Consider the following 20717-nt stretch of genomic DNA (forward strand, 5'->3'; position numbering starts at 1 on the left):
GGCCATGTCTCCCTATCCACTGCTGCGGGACTGATTCCTTACCATTTGCCCGTCGGACACCACAAATCATCAGCGAAGTATTCGATATCTTCAACTCGCCACAGCCCAGCGGCTGTGTTCGTCTCCAGCTTCGCCGACGGGGCGTTTGGTGTACCCCCTACCCCGTCGTGTTGTCCAAAGGCTAGAACTCAGTGTCGAACATACTGACGCGTGAACGACCCAACCACCCTGTACACCACAACCAGCGCGCAAGATCAATGTGCCTCCCACAAAGCGACTAAAGATGGCACTTGTGAGGGATCCGATGTTCTGGAAGCGATTCTCGCGCGCAGTCCATCTCGACGAGGAAGCCAAGGCGGCTGCAGGCGGCAAGAACAATAGCAACAGTAACAACAACCACTCGTACGTCGTCCTCCTCAATGCGCCCTGTTCAAGGATACTGACCAAACAGGGACAACTGGATCCAGGCCCAATACCGCAAGAAGCGACGGAGCATCATCTGCGGCTTTTTTATCTTCCTGGCCATTGCCAGTCTGGTTGCCGGGATCATCGTCGTCCTTCTCTGGCTCAACTCGCGCCACTGGCTGCAACCGCAGAGGCATAGCACATGAAAGAGAAGCTGGAAATATCATTATAGCGGTGTTGCGTGTCCGGGTTCAATTCCATTCCGGCTGAGTGAGCCGGTCTCATATCCTGCTCTTGTATGGCGTTCCAGGTGTTGTCTAAATCCAATATACCCAAGTGTAAAACCACCCTCGATGTGTGTTATCTGTGCTCTCGTGGAATGCCATTAGTGATTTGCTCCGATGAGCGAGATAGGAGCATGACCTACGGAGTAGTTATCTAGATACTGTACTCACCGTCGCTGCGTCGGCTTTTTGTCCGCTGGGAACTCTACCGCATGGACTTTCCGAATTGGTCGCAGATAGCCGGCGTTCGGCAGTCGCTTGGTCACGTGCTCTGTCTCTTCCTCCTTTTCGTGTCCTCGATTTTGCTGGTTCAAGAGGCTATATGTAAGTCTAGATCCTACATGCTAGAAGCTTCTCTCAACTATATATATCTCTCTATCAAACCCAATCCTGTACTACATCTATAGATGCGCTTTTGTTGTTTGTGATACCTCAGGCCAGACTCCGACGCTTATCTGCGGGCCTTATCGCTGTTCTCCGCACCGCTGGTTTCCCCGCAATAAATACAACAGCATCACCGCTGGAGTTATCGTGATTCTCTTCCTCTCTTCCTCTCTTCCTCTTGTGCTCTCGTGCTCTCGTGCTCTCGGTAACTTTTCGTTCTTTCTTTATTTCTTTCTCTTGCAGCCTCCAGGATGTTTCCTCCTTTTGACTACTTCACCTATCGTCGAGTTCGGTAAGACCGTATTCATAGCATTTACAACCCCCTCCCTTTGCTAATGTCTTACCACCACCAGGGATCTGAAGAGAAAGGAACGGACCGCCCGTTTCGCATCTCTCCCCCCAGACTATCACACGGCCTTGTCGGCAACTGACCGGACAATCATCAACAAACCCATCGAAGAGCTCGTCGAGTCAGTGCACAACTCCACGCTGTCGTCGACAGATGTTCTCCGCACGTACGGCAAGGTCGCCATCAAGGCGCAAGAACGCACAAACTGCGTGACGGAACTGCTGCTCCCCGAGGCCGAGACATGGGTTCAGTCTGAAGTGAATCTTGCCGGTCCGTTGGCGGGTATCCCTGTCTCCTTGAAGGACTCGATACAGGTCAAGGGGTTTGACACATCTGTCGGGTATGCCCGCATGGCGGGGAAGCCAGCTCTCGACGATGGACCGATGGTAAAGTTGTTAAAGGATGCTGGTAAGTGATCGGTTCATGCACTCTTAGCAACTATACTGACAGCCAGGATCGTAGGTGCCGTTCCCTATGCCAAAACCGCCTTGCCTGTGACCCTTCTGTCCTTTGAATCGTTCAATGGCCTGTGGGGCCGATGTTTGAACCCGCATGTTCCTGCCTACTCGCCCGGCGGCTCGACTGGAGGAGAGGGTGCGCTACTCGCACTCGGCGGCCGCATCGGTATTGGTTCCGATGTTGCAGGATCTGTCCGTGTGCCCGCGGCCTGGAGTGGCATCTACTCGCTGCGCTGCAGTACCGGCCGCTGGCCCAAGGCGGGTGTCAGCACGAGTATGGCAGGACAGGAAGGCATAGCCAGTGTCTTCAGCCCCATGGCTCGCACCTTGAATGATCTCACCTATTTCACGCGAGCGATTGTCCGCATGCAACCGTGGAAGTACGATAACACTGTGCATCCGATTGCCTGGCGGGATGCGGAGGAGAATGAAGCACAGACCAAGAAGCTGCGCATTGGACTGATGTCCACCGATGGTACGATCCGTTGAGCATACCGGATAAGAGGAACCATGACAGTACTAACCTCTTCGCAGGAGTCGTCCCTCCCACCCCCGCGATCGCTCGCGCTGTCGCCACCACTGTCGCAGCCCTCACAGCAGCCGGCCATACCGTCTCCGAAATCACTCCCCCAGCCACTGCTGACCCCTTCACCGGCCTGGACCTCGCCTCGCAGCTTCTCAACTCCGACGGCTGTACCACCTTCAACTCTCACCGCTACAGCTTCGAGCCCACCGACCCGGGTGCCGCACAACTCGCCCGCATCGCCCGTCTCCCCCGCCCCCTTCGCTACCTCTACTACCTCTACGTGCGCTACATCCGGCGCGATTCCAAGTGGGCCGCGCTGATCCGCAGCTTTAACCACAAGTCCGCCGCGGAGCAGTGGAAGCTCGTGGCGAAACGCGAGGCCTTCCGCGCCACCTGGCACTCCTGGTGGGACGCCGAGGCCCAGGGTTACGACTTCATCCTGTGTCCCGTCAACGCCACCCCCGCGCTGCCGCACAAGGCTATGCACGACGCCGTCTCCTCGTGTGGATACACCTTCCTCTGGAACTTACTGGACTACTCGGCCGGCGTGCTGCCTGTGTCGCACGTGGATGCTAAGAAGGATGCACTGCCAGCGCCTTACAAGTCCGTCCTGAAGCAACTGGGCGCGAACCACGCGATTGCGCGCGGCGCGTGGAAGCATTACGACGCTGTGAAGATGGCAGGGCTTCCCACCGCTGTGCAGGTTGTCGGAAGACGTTGGCAGGAGGAGAAGGTCCTGGGATACATGGCTGCTGTGGAAGATGCGCTGGAGGAATATTATGATGCCGAGACGGGAGAGGGCGGGAAGTATCAGCTGCTTGAGATTTGATGCATGTTGTCAGCATCGTGTGTGTGTGTGTGGTTGGCTAGTACAAATGATATCCCTGTCAAATCAGCTGGACTATTCTAGTATGTGTATATCAGTCAGTTTGCAGACCAGTATTCTCACTCACACACACACAACCCCCGTGGTAGCCAGTAAGCACATCTCTCATGCTTGGATTAGGTGGTGTACATATACTCCGTACACCCCAGAAGACTTAAAACTGTCCGTTAATCCTTCATTGCTTCGTTGCCTTCTGGACCGTCGTGGCTTCGACTACTCTATGACGCGCGATTGCATATTGAAACCATGAGCATCCGTGAACCATTTTTCCGGAGTACGTCCTGTCGGTTCTCCAATTGTGTGCTTGTCCCTGGCTCGCGTCGCCTGGCCTGACTTGCAGTTGGAGAAATCTAGATCAGGAGGTTTTCTGGTTCTGTCAACCATTCATGGCTTGACCATGGATACGCAGCTGCCGTTCCAGCATAGGAGAAACAATCAATAAACACGAAATCAGAACACGAAGTCAAAGGGGGAGAAAACAAGAAGCACACCCGATGCCAAAGGGCTTGTTTCTGCTTCGCCAGCCGATCGTCGGTCACGGGATCTCCATCTGCCCCGAAAGACACGATTGATTTACTCTGTGGTTGACTGCAACATCAACAGCTTCGGCTGGAACCAATCTTTCCATCATAGTATCATCTTCCTACTGATTGTTTTCCTGCTGCTTGCAATCCACAAACATCATACCTACCTTCCCTCTCGCTTGTTGATCGGCCTCATTCCGCAGCCCACGATAGCTCCCGTCGATTTGCCCCCCCTCAGAATCAAATCGCAACCACTCCGCGCCGTTCAGCCACTCCGATTTTTTTCGTCCCCTCCCCCGGTTCCGTGTTCTCTGCAAATGAGGATTTCTCTCCTACTATAAGCGCCCCTCCGCTACATACGAAAAGAAGAGAACCGCAGGATGCGGTTCATGCCCTCAACACTGCACTTGCATCACGATCGTAACACCTTAGTTGGGTGATGGGACAGAACACACCGTGGTGGCGATGCCGTTGAGTACACCTGCTAAAGGCCGAAAAAAGGATCCGATCCATTTCGTCAACGCTCGCCCGACCTCTGAGACGGAACGACTCCGGATACAGCGGTTGGTACGAGCTCATGTTGGAAAATGGATCTCCGATCAGACTAAGGACCGCTCTGCAGCGACAACGACAGAGTTCTTGGAGGAGGGCCGGGCGAGCGCGAGCTCGAGCGCAAGCGCAAACCGGGTGAATCTCTCTGAGATTGCGCCGCACTACAATGCTATCGATGCGGTAGAATTCCCTTTGCCCTCGTCTTCGTCGCCCTCCGTCGGTTCGTCGCGTGAATCGCCGGAGTCGACTAGTTCGCGCAGTCTGTCGCTTTCCGTGCGCTCTTCTTCGCATGTCGGTGTGGTGCCGATGTCTTCCGTTTCTTACACCTGGGATCAGGAGGAAAGTGATGAGACTACTCATGAGTACGGTTCTGATGCGCTGGTCACGCAATCGACCGCCCAGCAAGGCATTGACTCGTCTGGTTCCCTCTTCAATGGGGTCATTGGCGCAGATGTCTTGGATCCCTTCCACACCTATCCGTCGCGCCATACGCCACGAGCGATTGATGCGTGCCGAAGATACAGTTCGTGTAACAAATCTGAGACTTGATTTCATAGAACTATTACTAACCTGGGCAGTGTTTGAGGTCTTGTGGCCGAATCTGACTCCCCCCACACCTGGCGGACCCGGTGTCTCTGCTGTTGGGAGCTGGTTCCCTCTTTCCATGACGGATCCAACGTTATTTGCCGCTTTTCTGTTTGGGACGCTTTCGCACCAACGCTGTCAGTGGATCAACGGCCGTATCCCAGACGGAGCATTTCGACCCGAAGACCAGCGGCTCCTGCAGGAGTCCGAATATGAAACTATCAAGCTGATCAACGATGCGCTCAATGATCCGAATCGAGCCCTCAGCGATGCGATCGTGTTAAGCGTCATGTGCATGGGGCACAACATCGCCGACGACAACGATCGACGACGCAGTGGAACCACGCCGTTCAACCCACCCTTGACCCGTCTGCAATGGCTCGATGTCTACGCCAGCTTGCCTCCAAATCTTGTCCACTTACAGGGGTTGGTCGAGCTTGTTAGAATGCGGGGCGGTTTGAAAAACATCAGGCTGCCAGGAGCTGGCCCTATTATGTCGTTGTATGGCCGCCCGTCCTTCCCTATCTCTCTGCTCATATTCCCAAGCTAATGATATACAGCTCTGCCATTTTGACTGCCAGCTATCTTCTGTCGGCACCCATCTTCCCCTATATGCCCCTCTACGAACTTCGCCAAAGTCTCACATTACAGGAACTACTTGGATACACCCCGCTAGACGTCGAGCTGGGGTTCGGTCGTCTCTGTCAGATTGGATTCACGGCCGAAATGGCAGACGTCTTCCAAGCCCTGCGCGTCTACACGAATATCGTCATCGAACACATGAAGCACAGCCAACCCAATCCTGACCTCTCCCTGCTCTGCGACCAGCGCAACCTCGTTCAACAGCACCTCCTCACCCTCCCCCCAGCTCAAAATATCCCCACCTGCTTCGCCCACCCACACCACAAACCGATCTACGAAGCGTGCCGCCTCGCTGCCCTTACCTACAGCGTCGGTGTCACCTTCCCGCTCCCCTCCCAATCTACCCCACTCGCCCGCCTCGGGCGTCTCATCCAGGAGGTCCTCCACACTCCCGACGCCGCATCCATCTGGTCCCACCCGCACGCCCAGCTCGCCCTCCTGTGGGTCCTGACTCTAGGCGGCATCGCCGCGACCAACCAGCCTGAGCGGGACTGGTTTGTCCGCACGCTAGGCCAGGCGGCCGCACACGCGCAGGTATATGCCTGGTCGGACCTGAAGCGCGTTCTCGAGTTCATGCTCTGGTATGACGTCGCCTGTGACCAGGCCGGGTATACGCTCTGGGCCGAAGTGGAGCAAACGTTCGTTCGTCATGTATAATCTATTCTTCCATAATGTTATTGTTTACAGCGGCGCTGTACTTCTTTCTTTTCTTTTCTTTTTTTTTTTTTTTTTTTGCCTGGAGATTTGGCTTGGTAGCCTCAGGCGCATATTATATACATGACAGGTCATGGGATTTTAGCGGGGCAAATAGGCGTATAGACACACAACACCCTGCCTATATACGAAATTGAAATAATTTGTGGACTTTCAGAACAGATCCCAGTAGGGATGGGAGACGGAGTCTGGGGACAAATCACGGCGCACTCGAAATCCCATACGAAGACGCCTCCCCGTGCCGCCCTAGATGCTGCGGCGCATGATGCAGCAGCGGCTCGCGCTCCCAGTCCCGCGCAGCGACGCCGGAGTACTCCACCGCCCTCGCGGGGAAACCAACACCACCGGCCTCGGCGCACGCCTGCGTCTGCACGCTCGCTTCCGCCTCACGGGCGCCATCCCGCCTCAACGGCGCCGGCGCCATCTCCCGCGCCTTCCGCCAGACATACGCGACCATGGCGGTGCCCACGACCGCCGTCGCGGCAGTCAGGACGATGTTCACGGGGACGGGGTTCCTGGCGAAGCGGGTGAAGGTGAGGGCGTCGAGGGCGGGCTGGGCGAAGTTGCCGAGGCCGGCGAGGCAGATGACGAGGCCGTAGACCTTGCCGAAGGTGCGGAAGCCGAAGACCTTTGCGGCGTAGTCGGAGACAGCGGTGTAGTAGAAGGGTCTGTAGAGGACGAAGAGGACGATGTTTGCGTAGGCGGCGGGGAGGGCGGGGATGCAGCCCAGGATGCCGATGGCGGTTGCTGTTGCGGCGAGGAGGGCGAGGACGTGTGCGGTGGGGAGGGAGTCGAGGAGGTGGCCGATGAAGGGGATGGAGAGGAGGCCACCGAGCGGGAGGAGGATGTCGAAGGCGGTGTTGAGGTGGTGCGCGAGCGCGGGGTTGAGTAGGTAGGTGTATTGCTGGCGGATGGTGGCGACGAAGTAGTTGATGCGGAGCATTTGGAGGACCGTGAAGAGGGTGATGAGGACGAACCAGGGGGTGCGGATCTGCTGGAGGGCGGAGCGGCCGTGCAGCGCGCCCCAGACGCCGCTGGTGGCGTGGGGGGGTGGGGTTTTCTTAGTCGCGATTTGGTCTGTGTTGGCGTTGACTTCCAGGTTGGTGGGCGGGTCTGGGAGCGCGGTGCGTGCTAAGAGCTGGGTGTTGTCGTCGGCGAGGAGGTCCTGGATCTTGCTCACGACGGATTGGCGCCGCATGCGGCGGTCGTTGCGCTGGCGCTCGCCTTCGGAGCGATCAGGGATGCCGTCGTCGATGTGGTCGTTGGCTTCGTCGGCGAGGCACGCCTCCGCCTGCTGGACCAGTTCTCCGGCCGTCTTGTAGGAGGTGGACGGCATGACTAGAGCCTGCGCAGCGAGGATGAACAGGGGGACGATCAGGTAGATTAGGAAGAATCTGCCTGTCGTGAAGGACCCATTTGTTCGCTCATTGATCAGTCGGAAGCCCAGGAATAACGCGCTAGACGCGTCGAAGGCGCCCGTGAGCAAGGATAGAATCAGCCCTGAGCGGGCGGGGAATGTGTTGGACAGATGAAATGACGAGATGAAGATAAACGGCCCTCCCAGGGACAGAAACAAGTAGCCGGGGATGTAAGCGTCAAAGGGGAGTCTGGCGGCAAATCCAAACAGCAGAGCTCCAATAACGAGACACAGGCTTCCGAGGTTTCCACACACGCGAGGACCAAAGGTATCCAAAATCGTGCCGACTGGAAGAGCAGACACGTTTGTAGCCACCGCGGCGATGGTGAACATGAGATTGAGACTGTGGATGTCAGCTGGGCTCCAAGAAGAAACGCGGGAGAGTCGTACCGGAGTTCTTGTTGGTAGCAAACTTCCTGTTTCCTAACGAGTTCATCTTGCGAACATAGATTGCGATAGACGCCTTCTCGAACTAGGACGGGCTTCAGGGCCGCGAAGCCAAAGACGACCCCTGCGGCAAGAAAGCAATATACGACCGCCACGCAGACCTGGCCTATTACCTACCGTGTTAGCATCCCCTCACCTAGGGCTAGTAAAAATGGATATCAACATACAGATTCGTTTGGTGCGACCAACTTCAAATGCTCCAGTAGTCTGCATCGGATAGTCGTCTTCGGGTCCCTCCAAGGGGTCTGGTCTAATCTCGATGTTACTGTCCCCATGGAAGTATTGAATCCTGGGACTCATCCCCCCATTCGCAGGGGATGCGCACCGTGGAGTGGGAGCGTCAGTCGCATCTTCTCCGGTCGGCTGGTTCCAGCCTGGTCCAGCATAGGGGTTGAAATTCAGCCGATAGCTAAACGTGGTCTGGAATGAAGATGAGAGCGACTCTTCTGGGAGTTCATGATATCTCCCATCGTCTGACTCCAGATCAACTTCCGGCCCCTGATCCCCGGTCTGGTGCTGACTCTGATGTTGATGGGACGAGACCTGAGTTTGACCCCAGGATTCTAGATAAGACACTCGATTAAGAGACATGTCTGGAGAACCCGGTCAGTTAGCAACTTAGCACCGATATAGAGATCTTAATGGAATGTCACATACTTGATGATCAGGGGGTAATGACGGGTCCTAGGTTGTGAAAGCCAGCATCCCCCACGAAGCAGCGGAGATAACCATAGCGTGGATGGGGAGGGTCGAACCTTGCCGATAAAGACCAAAACGGCGTATCTCCGTCAGCTGAGACCTTCCAAGATTCCCAAGGTCTTTCCAACCGATAACAGGATGCTATTTCAATCATGCAGGACAGCTTCATCGCAAGTGACGTCGGCTGTTGGCAGCGGGTCACCTGATTGCCGCTCATCGTCCCCCGCCTCGTCTCTTCTTCTCCCTCGCATCCAATAGTTAATAACATCCATCTCATCCCTCCCTCATCAATCAATTCTGCATCTATCCATCGGCTCAGCTAGTCTAATCAAGAAGCATGCTATCTACTTATCACTAACTAGACTAACTAATCAGCAACTTTGAATCTTGTCGGCCATTCCGCCGTGTGGGTCGCCTTGCTTCCAAAAAATTGTGCTTCGCCTTAACAATGGCCCCCATGTACAAAACGGCACCTACTCTCAGGCCCTCAGCTCTTCGCTCTCACCAAATTAATGGGATCTGCTGCAACTCTAACTCAGTATAGCCATGCATCTTGTTATTCATTCGTGGAGCGTTGTCGATCGTGGGCAATATCTCCCGAAAGAGCCTATAACGAGTAATGGCGCACCGTTTGGATGGGCTGCAGAGCATCGACTTTTCGGACAAGGCACCTCTTTCTATCTAGCAGACGGAACTAACTAATGCCATGACCTGAGGAGCCGTATCATGTATGAGTCCGGTGGATCCGTCTCTCTTAATTTACATCGCTGCACCATCAGCACCATTGATGCAACCTTGACGACTACCTCCACAATTCGTGCTTCCCATGCTTTTTTTTTTCCATTTTGAACCACGTACTACAACTAATATCAAACACAGAGCCGGCGTTGTGAAACATTGGGCGCATGGTCTCAACATGGCTGGACTCAGGTTGTATTATTCCGGCTGTCCGGATATTCCGATTCTGAGACGTTGGTGGCGGTTGGCCTGTTTCGAAACTGTCAAAGCACTGCGTTTCAATCACTTCTTCACCGGCCGCGCATTATCTTCCAAACTGTTCACGATATGAGTTACAACTGAAAAATTTGATGTTATTCAACACCAGTTGCGGGAGAAGTGTTTGGGCATCACATGAAAGCTCGGTGATTTCTGCCGTAAAACGACCCTCAAAACCTTCTCAGAACCTTCAGGATCGAGAACAACTCTTCAAATCCCATCCCTTGTTTGAAGGACTGAAGGACGGGGCGGCAGCATTAGGCTCGCGGAGGGCCAATCTGCCGAATGACAGGCTGGGAACAAAGAGAAGGGTTTCTTTTAGCCTTTATCCTTGGTCCTCTAGCTCTGGTCACACCCGCCCGAAGCCCTATGCGACCTCAACGACTATCTGGCCGCTATGATGTACATTTCGGTAGAGTCTAGATCTATAGGCTTCGGCACTAGATCCTCATATGCAAGACTGGTGGGACCACATACCACCTCAATGTCAATTCGGTGGAGTCAACGTTCACTGCGCACTGTGGAGAGAGATGCGGCCGAGGAAAGGGGGAGGGCCTGAAGTTGAAGGATAGAGTAACCATACGGAGGCTCGGAACGAGAAAAGCGAAGGTGTCGAGAAAGCTGTTCGCTTAAGTTAAGCCTAATTGCACCGTTGTGAATGATGGGGCCCTCCCATTAAACTTGTGAGTATTTTCTGATTCGGGCAGTGATCAGAGGTGGTCATGTCAATCGCCATGCGTTTTTTTTCGGGGAGAACCCCATCAGCACTGCAACGCTCCAATTGTGCCTCGAAGCTTGAGTCTCCGCGAACTATCCCACTTGGAGAAGGAGGCCGGTCTATAGCGGTCTGGAGTCTGGACGCTACTGATGGGCCCTCCTTAGTCCTCACACATGCTCTCATTGGAACAATATGCTATGTGACAGCAAAGGGGAACCCCCCTCCCCTCCCTCCGTTGCCCTGGAGGACATCCTTGTGTTTGGCGCTACCTGCTTCTGCAGCTACAGAAGTGTTATCACTTTGCTGCTTTAACGTGCATCATCTGCTCAGCCAAGATTTTTGGGGGCATGTCGACACTCTCTTTATTGGCTTTCATCCGACGAGTCTTAACCCACTGTGTATCCGCCTCGCACGACCCATCCGCGCGGGCAGTTGTCCATTTAGGATATCAATCAATTCATCATCCGTCACCGATGAGATTGGCAATGTTAGCTGCGTTTTAGTGCCTTCTCTCTTTTCGCATCCACTCATCTATCTAGCGTTTGTTTCTGCTCTCGACTTTTTTTTTTCTCTCTTTCTTGCCCTCATATCGTGGCTCGCCCAGTGTTGAAGTCCCTCAGCTCATCCATGGCTATCATAGTCGTCTGTCCATGACCAACTCGAGGACAACGTAATGAGGGGATGGTCAGTTGCAGTGTTTCCAGTCCATGTACCTAACAAAACAATCTCCTGTTCTTCGCAATGGCGCCTCCTTGTCTGGCACTTACTAATGCGTGCTGATTCTTCTTCCCAGTCTGACTTGTCGGCAGCGCCATCTGAAATGTACCACATCCCTCATTGGAATCACAACCCTTCCAAAGCCGGAATCACGGGATCTAATGCCGGAGCTTAGGTGATAAAACTGGTACGGAATGTTTACGCTGTCAACGATCAGGACGTAAATGTATTCCAGCACCCGCGAAGCCAGAGGAAGTCACTTTTCGACATGGACAGAATCCATCTCTACGGCCCAGAGGTCCTCCTCGTTACGGAGAGAGCGATTTGACGTTCCCTGACAATCAGATCTGGGTCAAGACACCTCCAGAAGGTAGGTAGGTCCCAGTCACTATGGAGAAAGAGAAGCCACAAGGGTGCTAATAGGGTTTTTGTGAGACTTCAGTTGCCTTCGAAGACGAGACTGACCGCACGGCTGCCGACTATCAGGTTGTCCCACTCGGCGGGTCGACGTCCTTTCTCGCCATAGTACCTGAAGATCAGCCCTCAACGTACATTCCGACACTGTCGTCGTCAGCAGCTACCCATGCTTCCGCAAATTCGGATGTCCCTTTAAATCATCCTGGCTGGACCAGGTTTTCAGAACACTACATCCCTAACGCCTCTAACACTCTTCTTCCACTCGAATCCTTGATAAGCCGTCCGAAACTGGGCAGTCTCAATGAAGCCTTCCTTCTACGGCACTTTCGAAACACCTTGGGTGCATGGGTACTGTACTGCTCTCTCATTATCATGACTTGGCTGACGATCCCTGAAGTTGGATGTATGCGATCCTGAAATGCACTTCTCACTGGATGTGGTAGAACAGGCACCTTCCTGCCCCCTTCTTCTGTATGCCTGCTTGGCCATAGCTGCTCGTCATTTATCCCACACAAAGCACTTAATTCCACCGAATACCGCGGATGAATACCATGAGCGATGCATTGCGATCCTTCTTCCCACCCTGGAAAACAGAGACTTCTCTATCGGCATTGAAGTGCTTCTCGCGTCGACCGTCATACTACGCTTTTTCGAGCAGATATCTTGTGCGTGTGATGGAAAACATGAACTTGGCAATGATTGGGTTACTGATGAATTTCGCGTGCATTTACAGCTCATGCTCCATCAAACGATCTTCAGCGGCATCTTCTCGCGGGCTCGGTCTATGTTAGCGCCCAAGTTGACTGTGCAATATCCGGGGGTCTTGCCGAGGCCTCCTTCTGGGTCTTTGTCATGCAGGATATACTGTTTGCACTGGTGCACAGGAATCCGCTCCGGTTGATACTCAATCCGTTTGAGCAGAAACTTCGCCAGGTATGGGAAGATACGACCACACAAATTGAGCGTGATTGGACACACAAAGCTATCTGGTTACTGGCGGAGGCTATCAATTACTGCTATGGCGCGAACGATCATATGTCTCCCGACGTGGTAGATGGAGGGCCGCTGGATAGTAAAATTCGTGCCTGGGAGATTGAGAAACCGGAGAGTTTTCAACCATTACATTTTTCTCCAGGCGAGCCACGGAATGGCAGGCCATTCCCTGTTGTCTGGTACACAACATCATTACAAGGTGAGTATTTTCCCCCTTACTGGTGTATTTTCTTTTCTCATCGGCAATTGGAATAGCTACCGCCGCTCAGCACATTTGCATGGCAAAGGCATTACTGCTAGAGCACGAGCTCCGCCATATGCATCCAGATATTAATTTAGAGAAGACCATGAAGATGAAGGTCCGTCACTTGGAACCGTTTCCGACAGACCCCAACGTTGCGGGGCAAGAGCTCATAGATCCTAGGACGATGTGATGAAGAACCTAGGCATTCTCTTTGGCATCGCCCTCTCAACGGACGATGATCCCTCAGTACGCATCATGGCGTGCCATGCATTATGTGCCTGTCAGTTCTACTCTACGCAGTATACGACCGCGATCTCCATCTCGTGGAACTAAGGCCGAGCCCGAACTAATTGAGCATTTAGGCGGCTCTTGGATACGCGATCCTCTGGCACAGCATTGCCTCCTCGATCTTCTGCGAAAGACAGAGGCCGAGAACGGTTGGCCGTGGGCCTTTGTGGTGCAGAAGCTGAGCCAAGACTGGGGCCACGCCGCGACATAGGACTAAACTAGTGTAACCAAGCTAGCTATCTTCTCACCACATACTACTAAACAAAAAGACCTACTGTGTACGGAGTAGGTGTATGTGGTCATGGGTTTGTTCCGGATTAATCATCAAGGCAGTAATCCCAATGTCACATTAAACGACTGTGAACACTGAACAGTGACCAAGAGACCCACCATTTGCGTGGTGGTGCTCTACTCCGAGTAGATTTTGATCTCATATACTCTCATATCACGCTGGTGGTCTCTTTTGTCTCTGTTGGGGACTTTGGGAGAGACCAGAACGAATGGCCTCGGGGAAGAGGGAAAATCTTCATAGAAACGCATTCGCCCCTCGAACGATCTCCCATTCCCCCTCCGTTGTCACTCTCTGCGATGATCCCACTCCCGGCTTTACAGAGGTACTTCCCTGGCGGTTTAGATAAACGCCCTTCTTGGCAAGAAGCGAAAGGGAGTAAAACGACCAAGCCCTCTCTCGAGTTCGGATGGATGGTACCATGGAATTGCAAAAGCTAAAACAAGATGAAGATGCTGTACAGATATCTGCGTCTGGAATATAAATAGTGATACTAAATACTAATCATATACTATACTATGGGTTGTTCTCTGAAGCAATCCTGATACCTGGGAGGGAAGATATCTGGTTCCCAACAGATAAAAACAACCACCCCTCTGATATATACCCTCCACTCCTCTTGTCCAGCACATACGACCACAGGGTGTGGAGAACAGGGCTTCCCGTCCGCTCAGCCGTACTTAAGCCACACGCCGGCCGGTTAGTAGTTGGGTGGGTGACCACCAGCGAATCCCGGCTGTTGTATGTTTTTGATTCTTTTTATGTCTGTTTCTTTTTGATTGATGTTGGGTTCAGCGCCCTCGCCGCTTTCTCTTCATCCTCTCTTCAGCCTTGTTCACCTAAAGCTCAGCTGAACTGCCTGAACCTCAATACTGCACACCCAGTGACCCCGCTCAACCCCTGTCCTGCTAACGTGTCCTCTTTCCACAGCACTACTGTGTATACTGGTATGATGTTTGCATGTAGCTTAGCAGTCGGTCCCATTATGCATTGTTACCGATCGCTAAGACTTCCAACGGAGCTATAATTATTGTAAATACGGCTAAACACACCTGAACATCGACCTACACAGTACATCGTAGACCAGACTATCAGTTTTTGGAACAAAATTTTGACCGAAGGTGGAGAGATGCGGGCCGTAAAAGCACTGGCAGCTTTTGATGCTGCGCATCTCAGTTTCCATCCTTTCATAACTGACGCTCGACGCCGCTGCACCTTCTGTAGCGCCCTGTCTGAGTGATAATGTGTCATCTACTCCGTACTCCGCCTCCCTATTGAAATTCTCATCTATATTTTTGAACTGCTGGATGACCTGGATGATGCTTTGCACCTTGCACGCTGCTGCAGGAGGATTTACAGGACTTTTAACCCATTAAACACCTGATTGAGAATCTTCCGGTCCATTATTGTACGTCTTCATCACCATTAGGCACTCAGTTCTAACAAATGGACTAGAGGAATGCGGACCAGCATGCACTTGAACTGGGTTTATTTCTCCTGGCTGGACTGAATGAATGATTCACGCTGTATAACAAATCACCAATTCCACGTGGGCTCTCCTATTATAAGGAGTTCTTCCAACAGCACCTGGCTATCCGAGATCTATCTGCTGCAGTGATCTGGGAGGTTGTATGTCGGTGGCATGCAATGCGCCTTCTTTTCGATTTCTACTGCGACACATCCATATAGACATCTTACTCCCTAGCACGCTGGCAAGCAAGCAAGGAAGGATGGGTGGGAGAGGATCCTCTTCCACCACCTGTTGGATGTACTTGTGGCGTTTTCCAAGAGCTGAATGCAGGAGAGAGACAGCGCTCCTATCAATGGTTCTACAAGGCTCTAACTGCTCATTGGGCCATGGTGGAAATGCTGTGGGTTGCAAGAGTAGCTGCCTATCATTCACCAGACCTTCGGGATGAAGCTCACGCACGAATATGGGATATGTTCACCAACACAACGCGATCACTACAAGAGAAGATAGATATTATTAAGGTTGTTGACTTCGTGTAGGGCTTTCTAGCGCGCAAAAATTTTCACCCCCCCTTCTTTTTCTATTTGGCTGCAGGGTCAAAGTGAAGAAGTCATCCAGGATTACCGCGTTAGAGATTGAGACAGAAGACTAGCAATATTTTGTTCAGTGCATCTTAGAGTTCTTATGACCACCTCATATACTTGAGCTTTTGATCCTCTCAACCTGGTCATCGATCGAATCATATGTGGAAAGTCGACCGGCCTACATACCTACGTCGATTGGGGTTTTTTGACACCCGAGATGGGATTGTGGAACATGGTGACCAGGTTTGTTTTGAGGAGGCTGTGTTTCTGGTGTCAATATGGGGAAAGGATGTGGAAAATGAACTGTGTTGATTAGTCCAGACTGAAGAAACAGTGGTGAGTGAGAGTTAGTCAGACTTGGTTTCAAAGTGGGAGTGGTATAGGAATGTGATATAGGCGCAGAAGGAGAGGGGCCAGTTGCTCTTCTGGAATGAAGATCCTCAAGTGATTCTTAACAGGATCCGGGATACATATCCTGATTGAGTGCATCTCATTCCCATTCGTAATTGACAAGTAATCATTACAGCCCTGAACCCCGCACATGTCACGGGAAGGTCAAGTCACATGCCAAGCAAACCTATTAGTAGCCGCCCTTGGTCGCCAGCTTTGGTTGTCCTATGCGTCGGGATAGCAAATCAAGCTTGTATTAAATTTCATTAAGAACTTCAGCAGTCTAGTTTAGAACACCTTTCCTTCATTGGTATGGCCACACCTTCGCGTGTAGCTCTCTTTGTTTCTCGTCTTCTGCCAAATTGATAAACTCTTGCTTGAAGTAATTGTTCCATTTCCTGGCATCTTCATATCGTTCTGGAGAAACCATTCCACCCAGAGAGATAAGCCCATCCTCTTGAAGCTGATGAAGAATCATTGAGACTCCTTCGATTAACTCCGTCTCATTTTTGTGCCGTTCTAATTCCTTATCTGTGAATTCAATTGGACGTTTGATTCCACCACCACGTATATCATCCCAATGAGCGACAGCTGTGATCATTGCATTCCGTAGGGAAAATAGGTCCTCCCGGTCCCAGCAACAAGGCACTAGGGAAATGGGTTCACATCTGATCGCGTGAAGTGGGTCACTAAGCACCTTCCATTGGAAGGGATCCATATTCTTCAGTCTCTGGAGATAAAATTCTAGAAGTTGCTTTTTGATTACTTGACGCTTAGCCTGCGGGTTCTGAGAAACTTTAAGCATCTGTGGAAACGGCCTCTGTAGAAAAATAGGAGATGCAGAAACATGCTGCCAGTTAATTATAGATGTGATATGGTTTGTTTGTGGATCCACAAAAATGTTGTCAAGATGCAAATTAGGGTGTGAGATGGTGATGATTTGCTTGTTGTATAATGGAGGTGGGATAAGGTATGGAACTAGCTTTTTATATTGCTGAAGCACTGATATATAATCTCTGGGGGTTTCTGGCTTGTTGGTTGACTGTTGGAAGTTCATCCTTGGCTGCGCGTGTTCCTTAGCCCATTGGATCTTATTCTTCTCAACAGCTAAAGCATAGTCCGCAATGCTATCCCCTAGTAGTCATCAGAACCAACGAATCAGCAATAAAATATGGAACAACCTACATGGACCCCTATTGAGCTCTATTACTGCTCTTTTACCCTGCCAGTACTTTGGGTGAGTAAGAGGACCAATTGCAAATTTAGGTAAACCATGGCTTTAATCTGGCACCGACACAGGCATAGGTTGTTGTGATTCAAGGTCTGATTAATAGTATATACAGCCGTGCCTTGGGAAAGTGATTAATACAAGCTTTTTCTCTATGCTGATGATTTGTTTGACTATGTCCAACTGAGAGGCTAAGGGTAATTTATCCTATAGTGATTCTAAAGGCTTCTCTATCACCTTTTCTTTAAGGATCTACTTAGCATCTACTGCATTTAACGCATCCGCTGATCAAGCATAAATACAAGGAATAGGTATCCCTAAGCAGTCACAGATCTTCACGCATGTTAGTTCCATATAGACAATTCATGAGGTAAGACACCTACAAATTGATGTGTGGCAACCTCTGAGGCAGTTATATAAAATACTAGTCCAGTATTTGGGTTTGGCAGTCTAGTAACTATCTCTTATCCAGTACTTATAGTCAGGATAAGCACTTTATTATATTGCCCTTCCACACATTTAAGAACCTTGATACCTATTATTAAATAATTAGCTGTGAAATGGTCTTAAAATAATAAGCACTCACATTAGGCATCATTAAGGCCAGTGATGTTGATGGCAGCGTCCAAAAGTGCTGACAGCCTGAATTTATGATAACGTGCTGCGAGCTTCTCAGCTTCCCAGCTCCTAAGAACTTGTTATTGACAGGTATGCAACGTCGTGAAGGATGACGTACAACCATCGGTATCGTTGGTATTTGTATAGGTCGGCTTCTTCAATTGGTATCTCTACTAACATTGTCAGTGCCAAAGACTGATTGCATGACTGTGGATACAAGATACCTTACCCTTCTCTCAACAGTCTCCATATTAGCAGCGTCATAGGATGCTGTATAGAATGGCTTTTCTCTAGGTAAGAGAAGGTACTGAACACTCTTCGAAACATACAGAGATTTGGGAAGGGAGTGAGCAAAGCCAGATAGCTTTGTAAAGGAAGGAAAATCAGAGTTATATTTTAATCATCAGGGTGGTGATGGTTAAACTTAGGGCACTTTTATTAGCCTAGTAACTAGTGTACTGGCATGACCCTAACTCTAACCCTAACCTATCCAAGGAAACCTTTATGTCTCTTTAGATGGAAATACCTAGTATAATGTATATAAATTATTTGGCTATAGTAAGGCTCTATCCTTAATGAGTCCAAGCTCAGACTAGGCTGTTGTATTTTACCTGTGTCTGGAGCTAACAGCTATTAGGGGCCCTGGACAGGTTCGCCTAAATAATTAAAATATCTTATTCCAGAGAGAAACATTAGTGTGTGTCTGCTTAAAGTGACTTAGGCTGGGATAAAGAAGAACTAGTAATAGTTACTCTCCTGCCTAGTAAGGATAGCTTAGCAGTGTATTATCTCTTGCCTTATGTATATTACTTATAGTGTGGTATAGTGGCTATAGGAACCCTTAATTCCAGGATAAAAGTCCCTTATCCTGTCTTAACTTTCCTAAGGTAAGAGAATAATCTTGAATTTGTTATTCACTGCTAAGTAAATAACCTATATATAATCACAATAACCGCCCATGCATAGTGAAATAATCTAAAAGGAATCCCATTCCAAGCTGTAGACATTATAGTGACTTTCTAAATCCTCCTGACTGATTCCTCTTAATACCATCAAGTTCTGCACAACGTTTGGCGAGATTCACTGTCAAGTATGGCCTGTACTTAAGCTGTATCTATCTTACTCTCTTGGCTGGGGGCTGTAATCAGATGTTAAGCTAGCCCTGCTAGGTCTTAGCAAGCACAGCCAGTCCCTGCGGCTTAATACCTAGGGTAAATCATGGCTGCTTAAGTGCCAGCCTACATGTCTCCACCTGCCATGGAAGTGTCAGATAAAGGTATGTTGTACTCTGGCACTAATGATCATAATGCATCCACCTGGTGCATGGCACGTTGAGCCCAAGTTAACAGGCCTTGTACAAGGTGCCTCGAACAATGGAGGAGATGATCTTACTGGTGACGGGCTCCACCATAAGCCTTTACTTGAAAGTATTGGAGGGCCAGTCCTTATTGCTCCGCCTTCCACACCGGTATCAGACAAGGGGGGTTTATACTTCTCCATAGCCACTTCAGAACATCATCCTGGCACACGTCTGGCAGAATACAACCAAGACCAAACGAACACTATGCACGAAATTGGAACAACCGACTTATGTCAGGGGGATGTTAGCGGAGACGCAGAGGATAGGCATTTGACTACATCATCGATCATAGACTTGGACGGACCGATCGATGAGGGCCTACGGCCGTCCAGGGAATCCTTCCAAGTCTGGATAGAAGACTCCATCAAAATAGTGAAGCCTGTACACCGAGAAAACTTCTAGCAAGGGAAATTCTAGCGATTTGGTAATCATACCGGAATAAGCTTGAGAAGGAGTGGAAGATTGTCTGGCGAAGAGCTTGACTAACAAGTTTGACATTCCCGATAATTGTAAAATTAGAGCACAAAGTACACCACTTCAGGAACTAAGTTATTCAGGCGCCGCGCAAGTAGAGATGATGTTGCTGTACCTACTTTTTCTAGCCAGTCCAGATGATTCGAGTGTGGGCGTCAGGGATTCTACCCTGCCTCCTGCCTCACTACCAAAAGCCGTAATTCTAATCTCATTACCAAAGCTTCAAGAACCGCAACTTGGTCTATAAATGCCAGCCTTATCTGGAGTGCTCACCGCGATCTGGCACGGACCAGTTCATCCTTTCCTTTCAGCATCCTCCTCTTGAATAACCTTGCCTGGGAAAGCATGTTCCTCTTCACAAGCCTGCCCGAATTCCGGAAAGCCTCATCTGGAACCTCCCGCCAATGGTTCAAGCAAATGCTGGAAGATGGAAGATACGGCGCCATCCAAGCCCAGCTTAGCAGATCCTCACGCATGGCAACCAATTAAAGATGTTGTCACAGCTGAAATGAAGTTTGGGATATCTCTATTAGGAGACCACTGCGGCATTGAAAACATAGGGGGCCAGTACCATATGGTGTTTACAGCTTGTTTCCAGAAACCCCCCAACAAGATCCATCTCATATCCTGCCCGCAATTGATTCGCGCAGCTAATTTAACCCCTGATAAGCAGGAGTCACTTCAGATCAACCTTGAAGCTGCTTTGGGCCGTATAGCAAAAGAGGAGTGGGACAAACTCAAGAGATGTTATAACATTAGGGTTTAGGAGTGGCTTGTTGTTTCTGATGCAGAGGAAGAATAAGGGATTTAGCTTATTACCTGGTTTTTCAAAATGAGGCAACATGGATGTAGTCAAGTTTTAGCTGAAGTGTTTGGAAAGCTCTACGGCAGGTCTTGGAAGGGATTTTTGAACATAAACAGAGACAACTCCTTTTGCTAAAGCTCAGTTAGTTTGTTTCCAGACTTGTATTTTACCGTTTAAGACACAGCATTGATAATTGAAATTTGCTAGTTAGCCCAGTCCTCTGTCCTACAACAGTGGAGGCATATATAGGAGC

General features: G+C 50.6%; 6 protein-coding genes and 1 pseudogene across 6 annotated transcripts, besides 3 other annotated features; 5 read left to right on the forward strand and 2 right to left on the reverse strand.

Annotated features, from left to right (window-relative positions):
- Positions 1–283: 283 nt before the first annotated feature.
- Positions 284–611, forward strand: ACLA_065860 (uncharacterized protein; the record flags this gene model as incomplete). The annotated part of the gene is made up of 2 exons (XM_001272377.1): positions 284–402; positions 452–611. 2 exons carry the CDS (start codon positions 284–286, stop codon positions 609–611), a joined length of 279 nt encoding a protein of 92 aa, XP_001272378.1.
- A 614-nt stretch (positions 612–1225) lies between these two features.
- Positions 1226–1251: a microsatellite.
- Positions 1249–1277: a microsatellite.
- Positions 1278–1324: 47 nt separating this feature from the next.
- On the forward strand, positions 1325–3235 carry ACLA_065870 (putative acetamidase; the record flags this gene model as incomplete). The annotated part of the gene is made up of 4 exons (XM_001272378.1): positions 1325–1365; positions 1427–1830; positions 1885–2355; positions 2415–3235. The coding sequence occupies 4 exons, from the start codon at positions 1325–1327 to the stop codon at positions 3233–3235; spliced, it is 1737 nt and encodes a 578-aa protein (XP_001272379.1).
- Positions 3236–4281: 1046 nt separating this feature from the next.
- Positions 4282–6252, forward strand: ACLA_065880 (uncharacterized protein; the record flags this gene model as incomplete). The annotated part of the gene is made up of 3 exons (XM_001272379.1): positions 4282–4891; positions 4947–5454; positions 5514–6252. The coding sequence occupies 3 exons, from the start codon at positions 4282–4284 to the stop codon at positions 6250–6252; spliced, it is 1857 nt and encodes a 618-aa protein (XP_001272380.1).
- A 41-nt stretch (positions 6253–6293) lies between these two features.
- Positions 6294–6329: a microsatellite.
- A 179-nt stretch (positions 6330–6508) lies between these two features.
- ACLA_065890 (putative MFS transporter Fmp42) lies at positions 6509–8764 on the reverse strand (the record flags this gene model as incomplete). Its single annotated transcript, XM_001272380.1, has 3 exons — positions 6509–8069; positions 8117–8279; positions 8341–8764. The coding sequence occupies 3 exons, from the start codon at positions 8762–8764 to the stop codon at positions 6509–6511; spliced, it is 2148 nt and encodes a 715-aa protein (XP_001272381.1).
- Positions 8765–11327: 2563 nt separating this feature from the next.
- Positions 11328–13456, forward strand: ACLA_065900 (uncharacterized protein; the record flags this gene model as incomplete). Its single annotated transcript, XM_001272381.1, has 8 exons — positions 11328–11340; positions 11479–11673; positions 11746–12068; positions 12118–12385; positions 12454–12912; positions 12969–13072; positions 13138–13237; positions 13320–13456. 8 exons carry the CDS (start codon positions 11328–11330, stop codon positions 13454–13456), a joined length of 1599 nt encoding a protein of 532 aa, XP_001272382.1.
- Positions 13457–16275: 2819 nt separating this feature from the next.
- ACLA_065910 lies at positions 16276–18075 on the reverse strand (annotated as a pseudogene).
- A 2011-nt stretch (positions 18076–20086) lies between these two features.
- Positions 20087–20425, forward strand: ACLA_065920 (uncharacterized protein; the record flags this gene model as incomplete). The annotated part of the gene is made up of 1 exon (XM_001272382.1): positions 20087–20425. One exon carries the CDS (start codon positions 20087–20089, stop codon positions 20423–20425), a length of 339 nt encoding a protein of 112 aa, XP_001272383.1.
- Positions 20426–20717: the final 292 nt, after the last annotated feature.

Source organism: Aspergillus clavatus, genomic scaffold, assembly GCF_000002715.2.
Source record: "Aspergillus clavatus NRRL 1 1099423829799 genomic scaffold, whole genome shotgun sequence".
NCBI classification, from domain to species: domain Eukaryota; kingdom Fungi; phylum Ascomycota; class Eurotiomycetes; order Eurotiales; family Aspergillaceae; genus Aspergillus; species Aspergillus clavatus.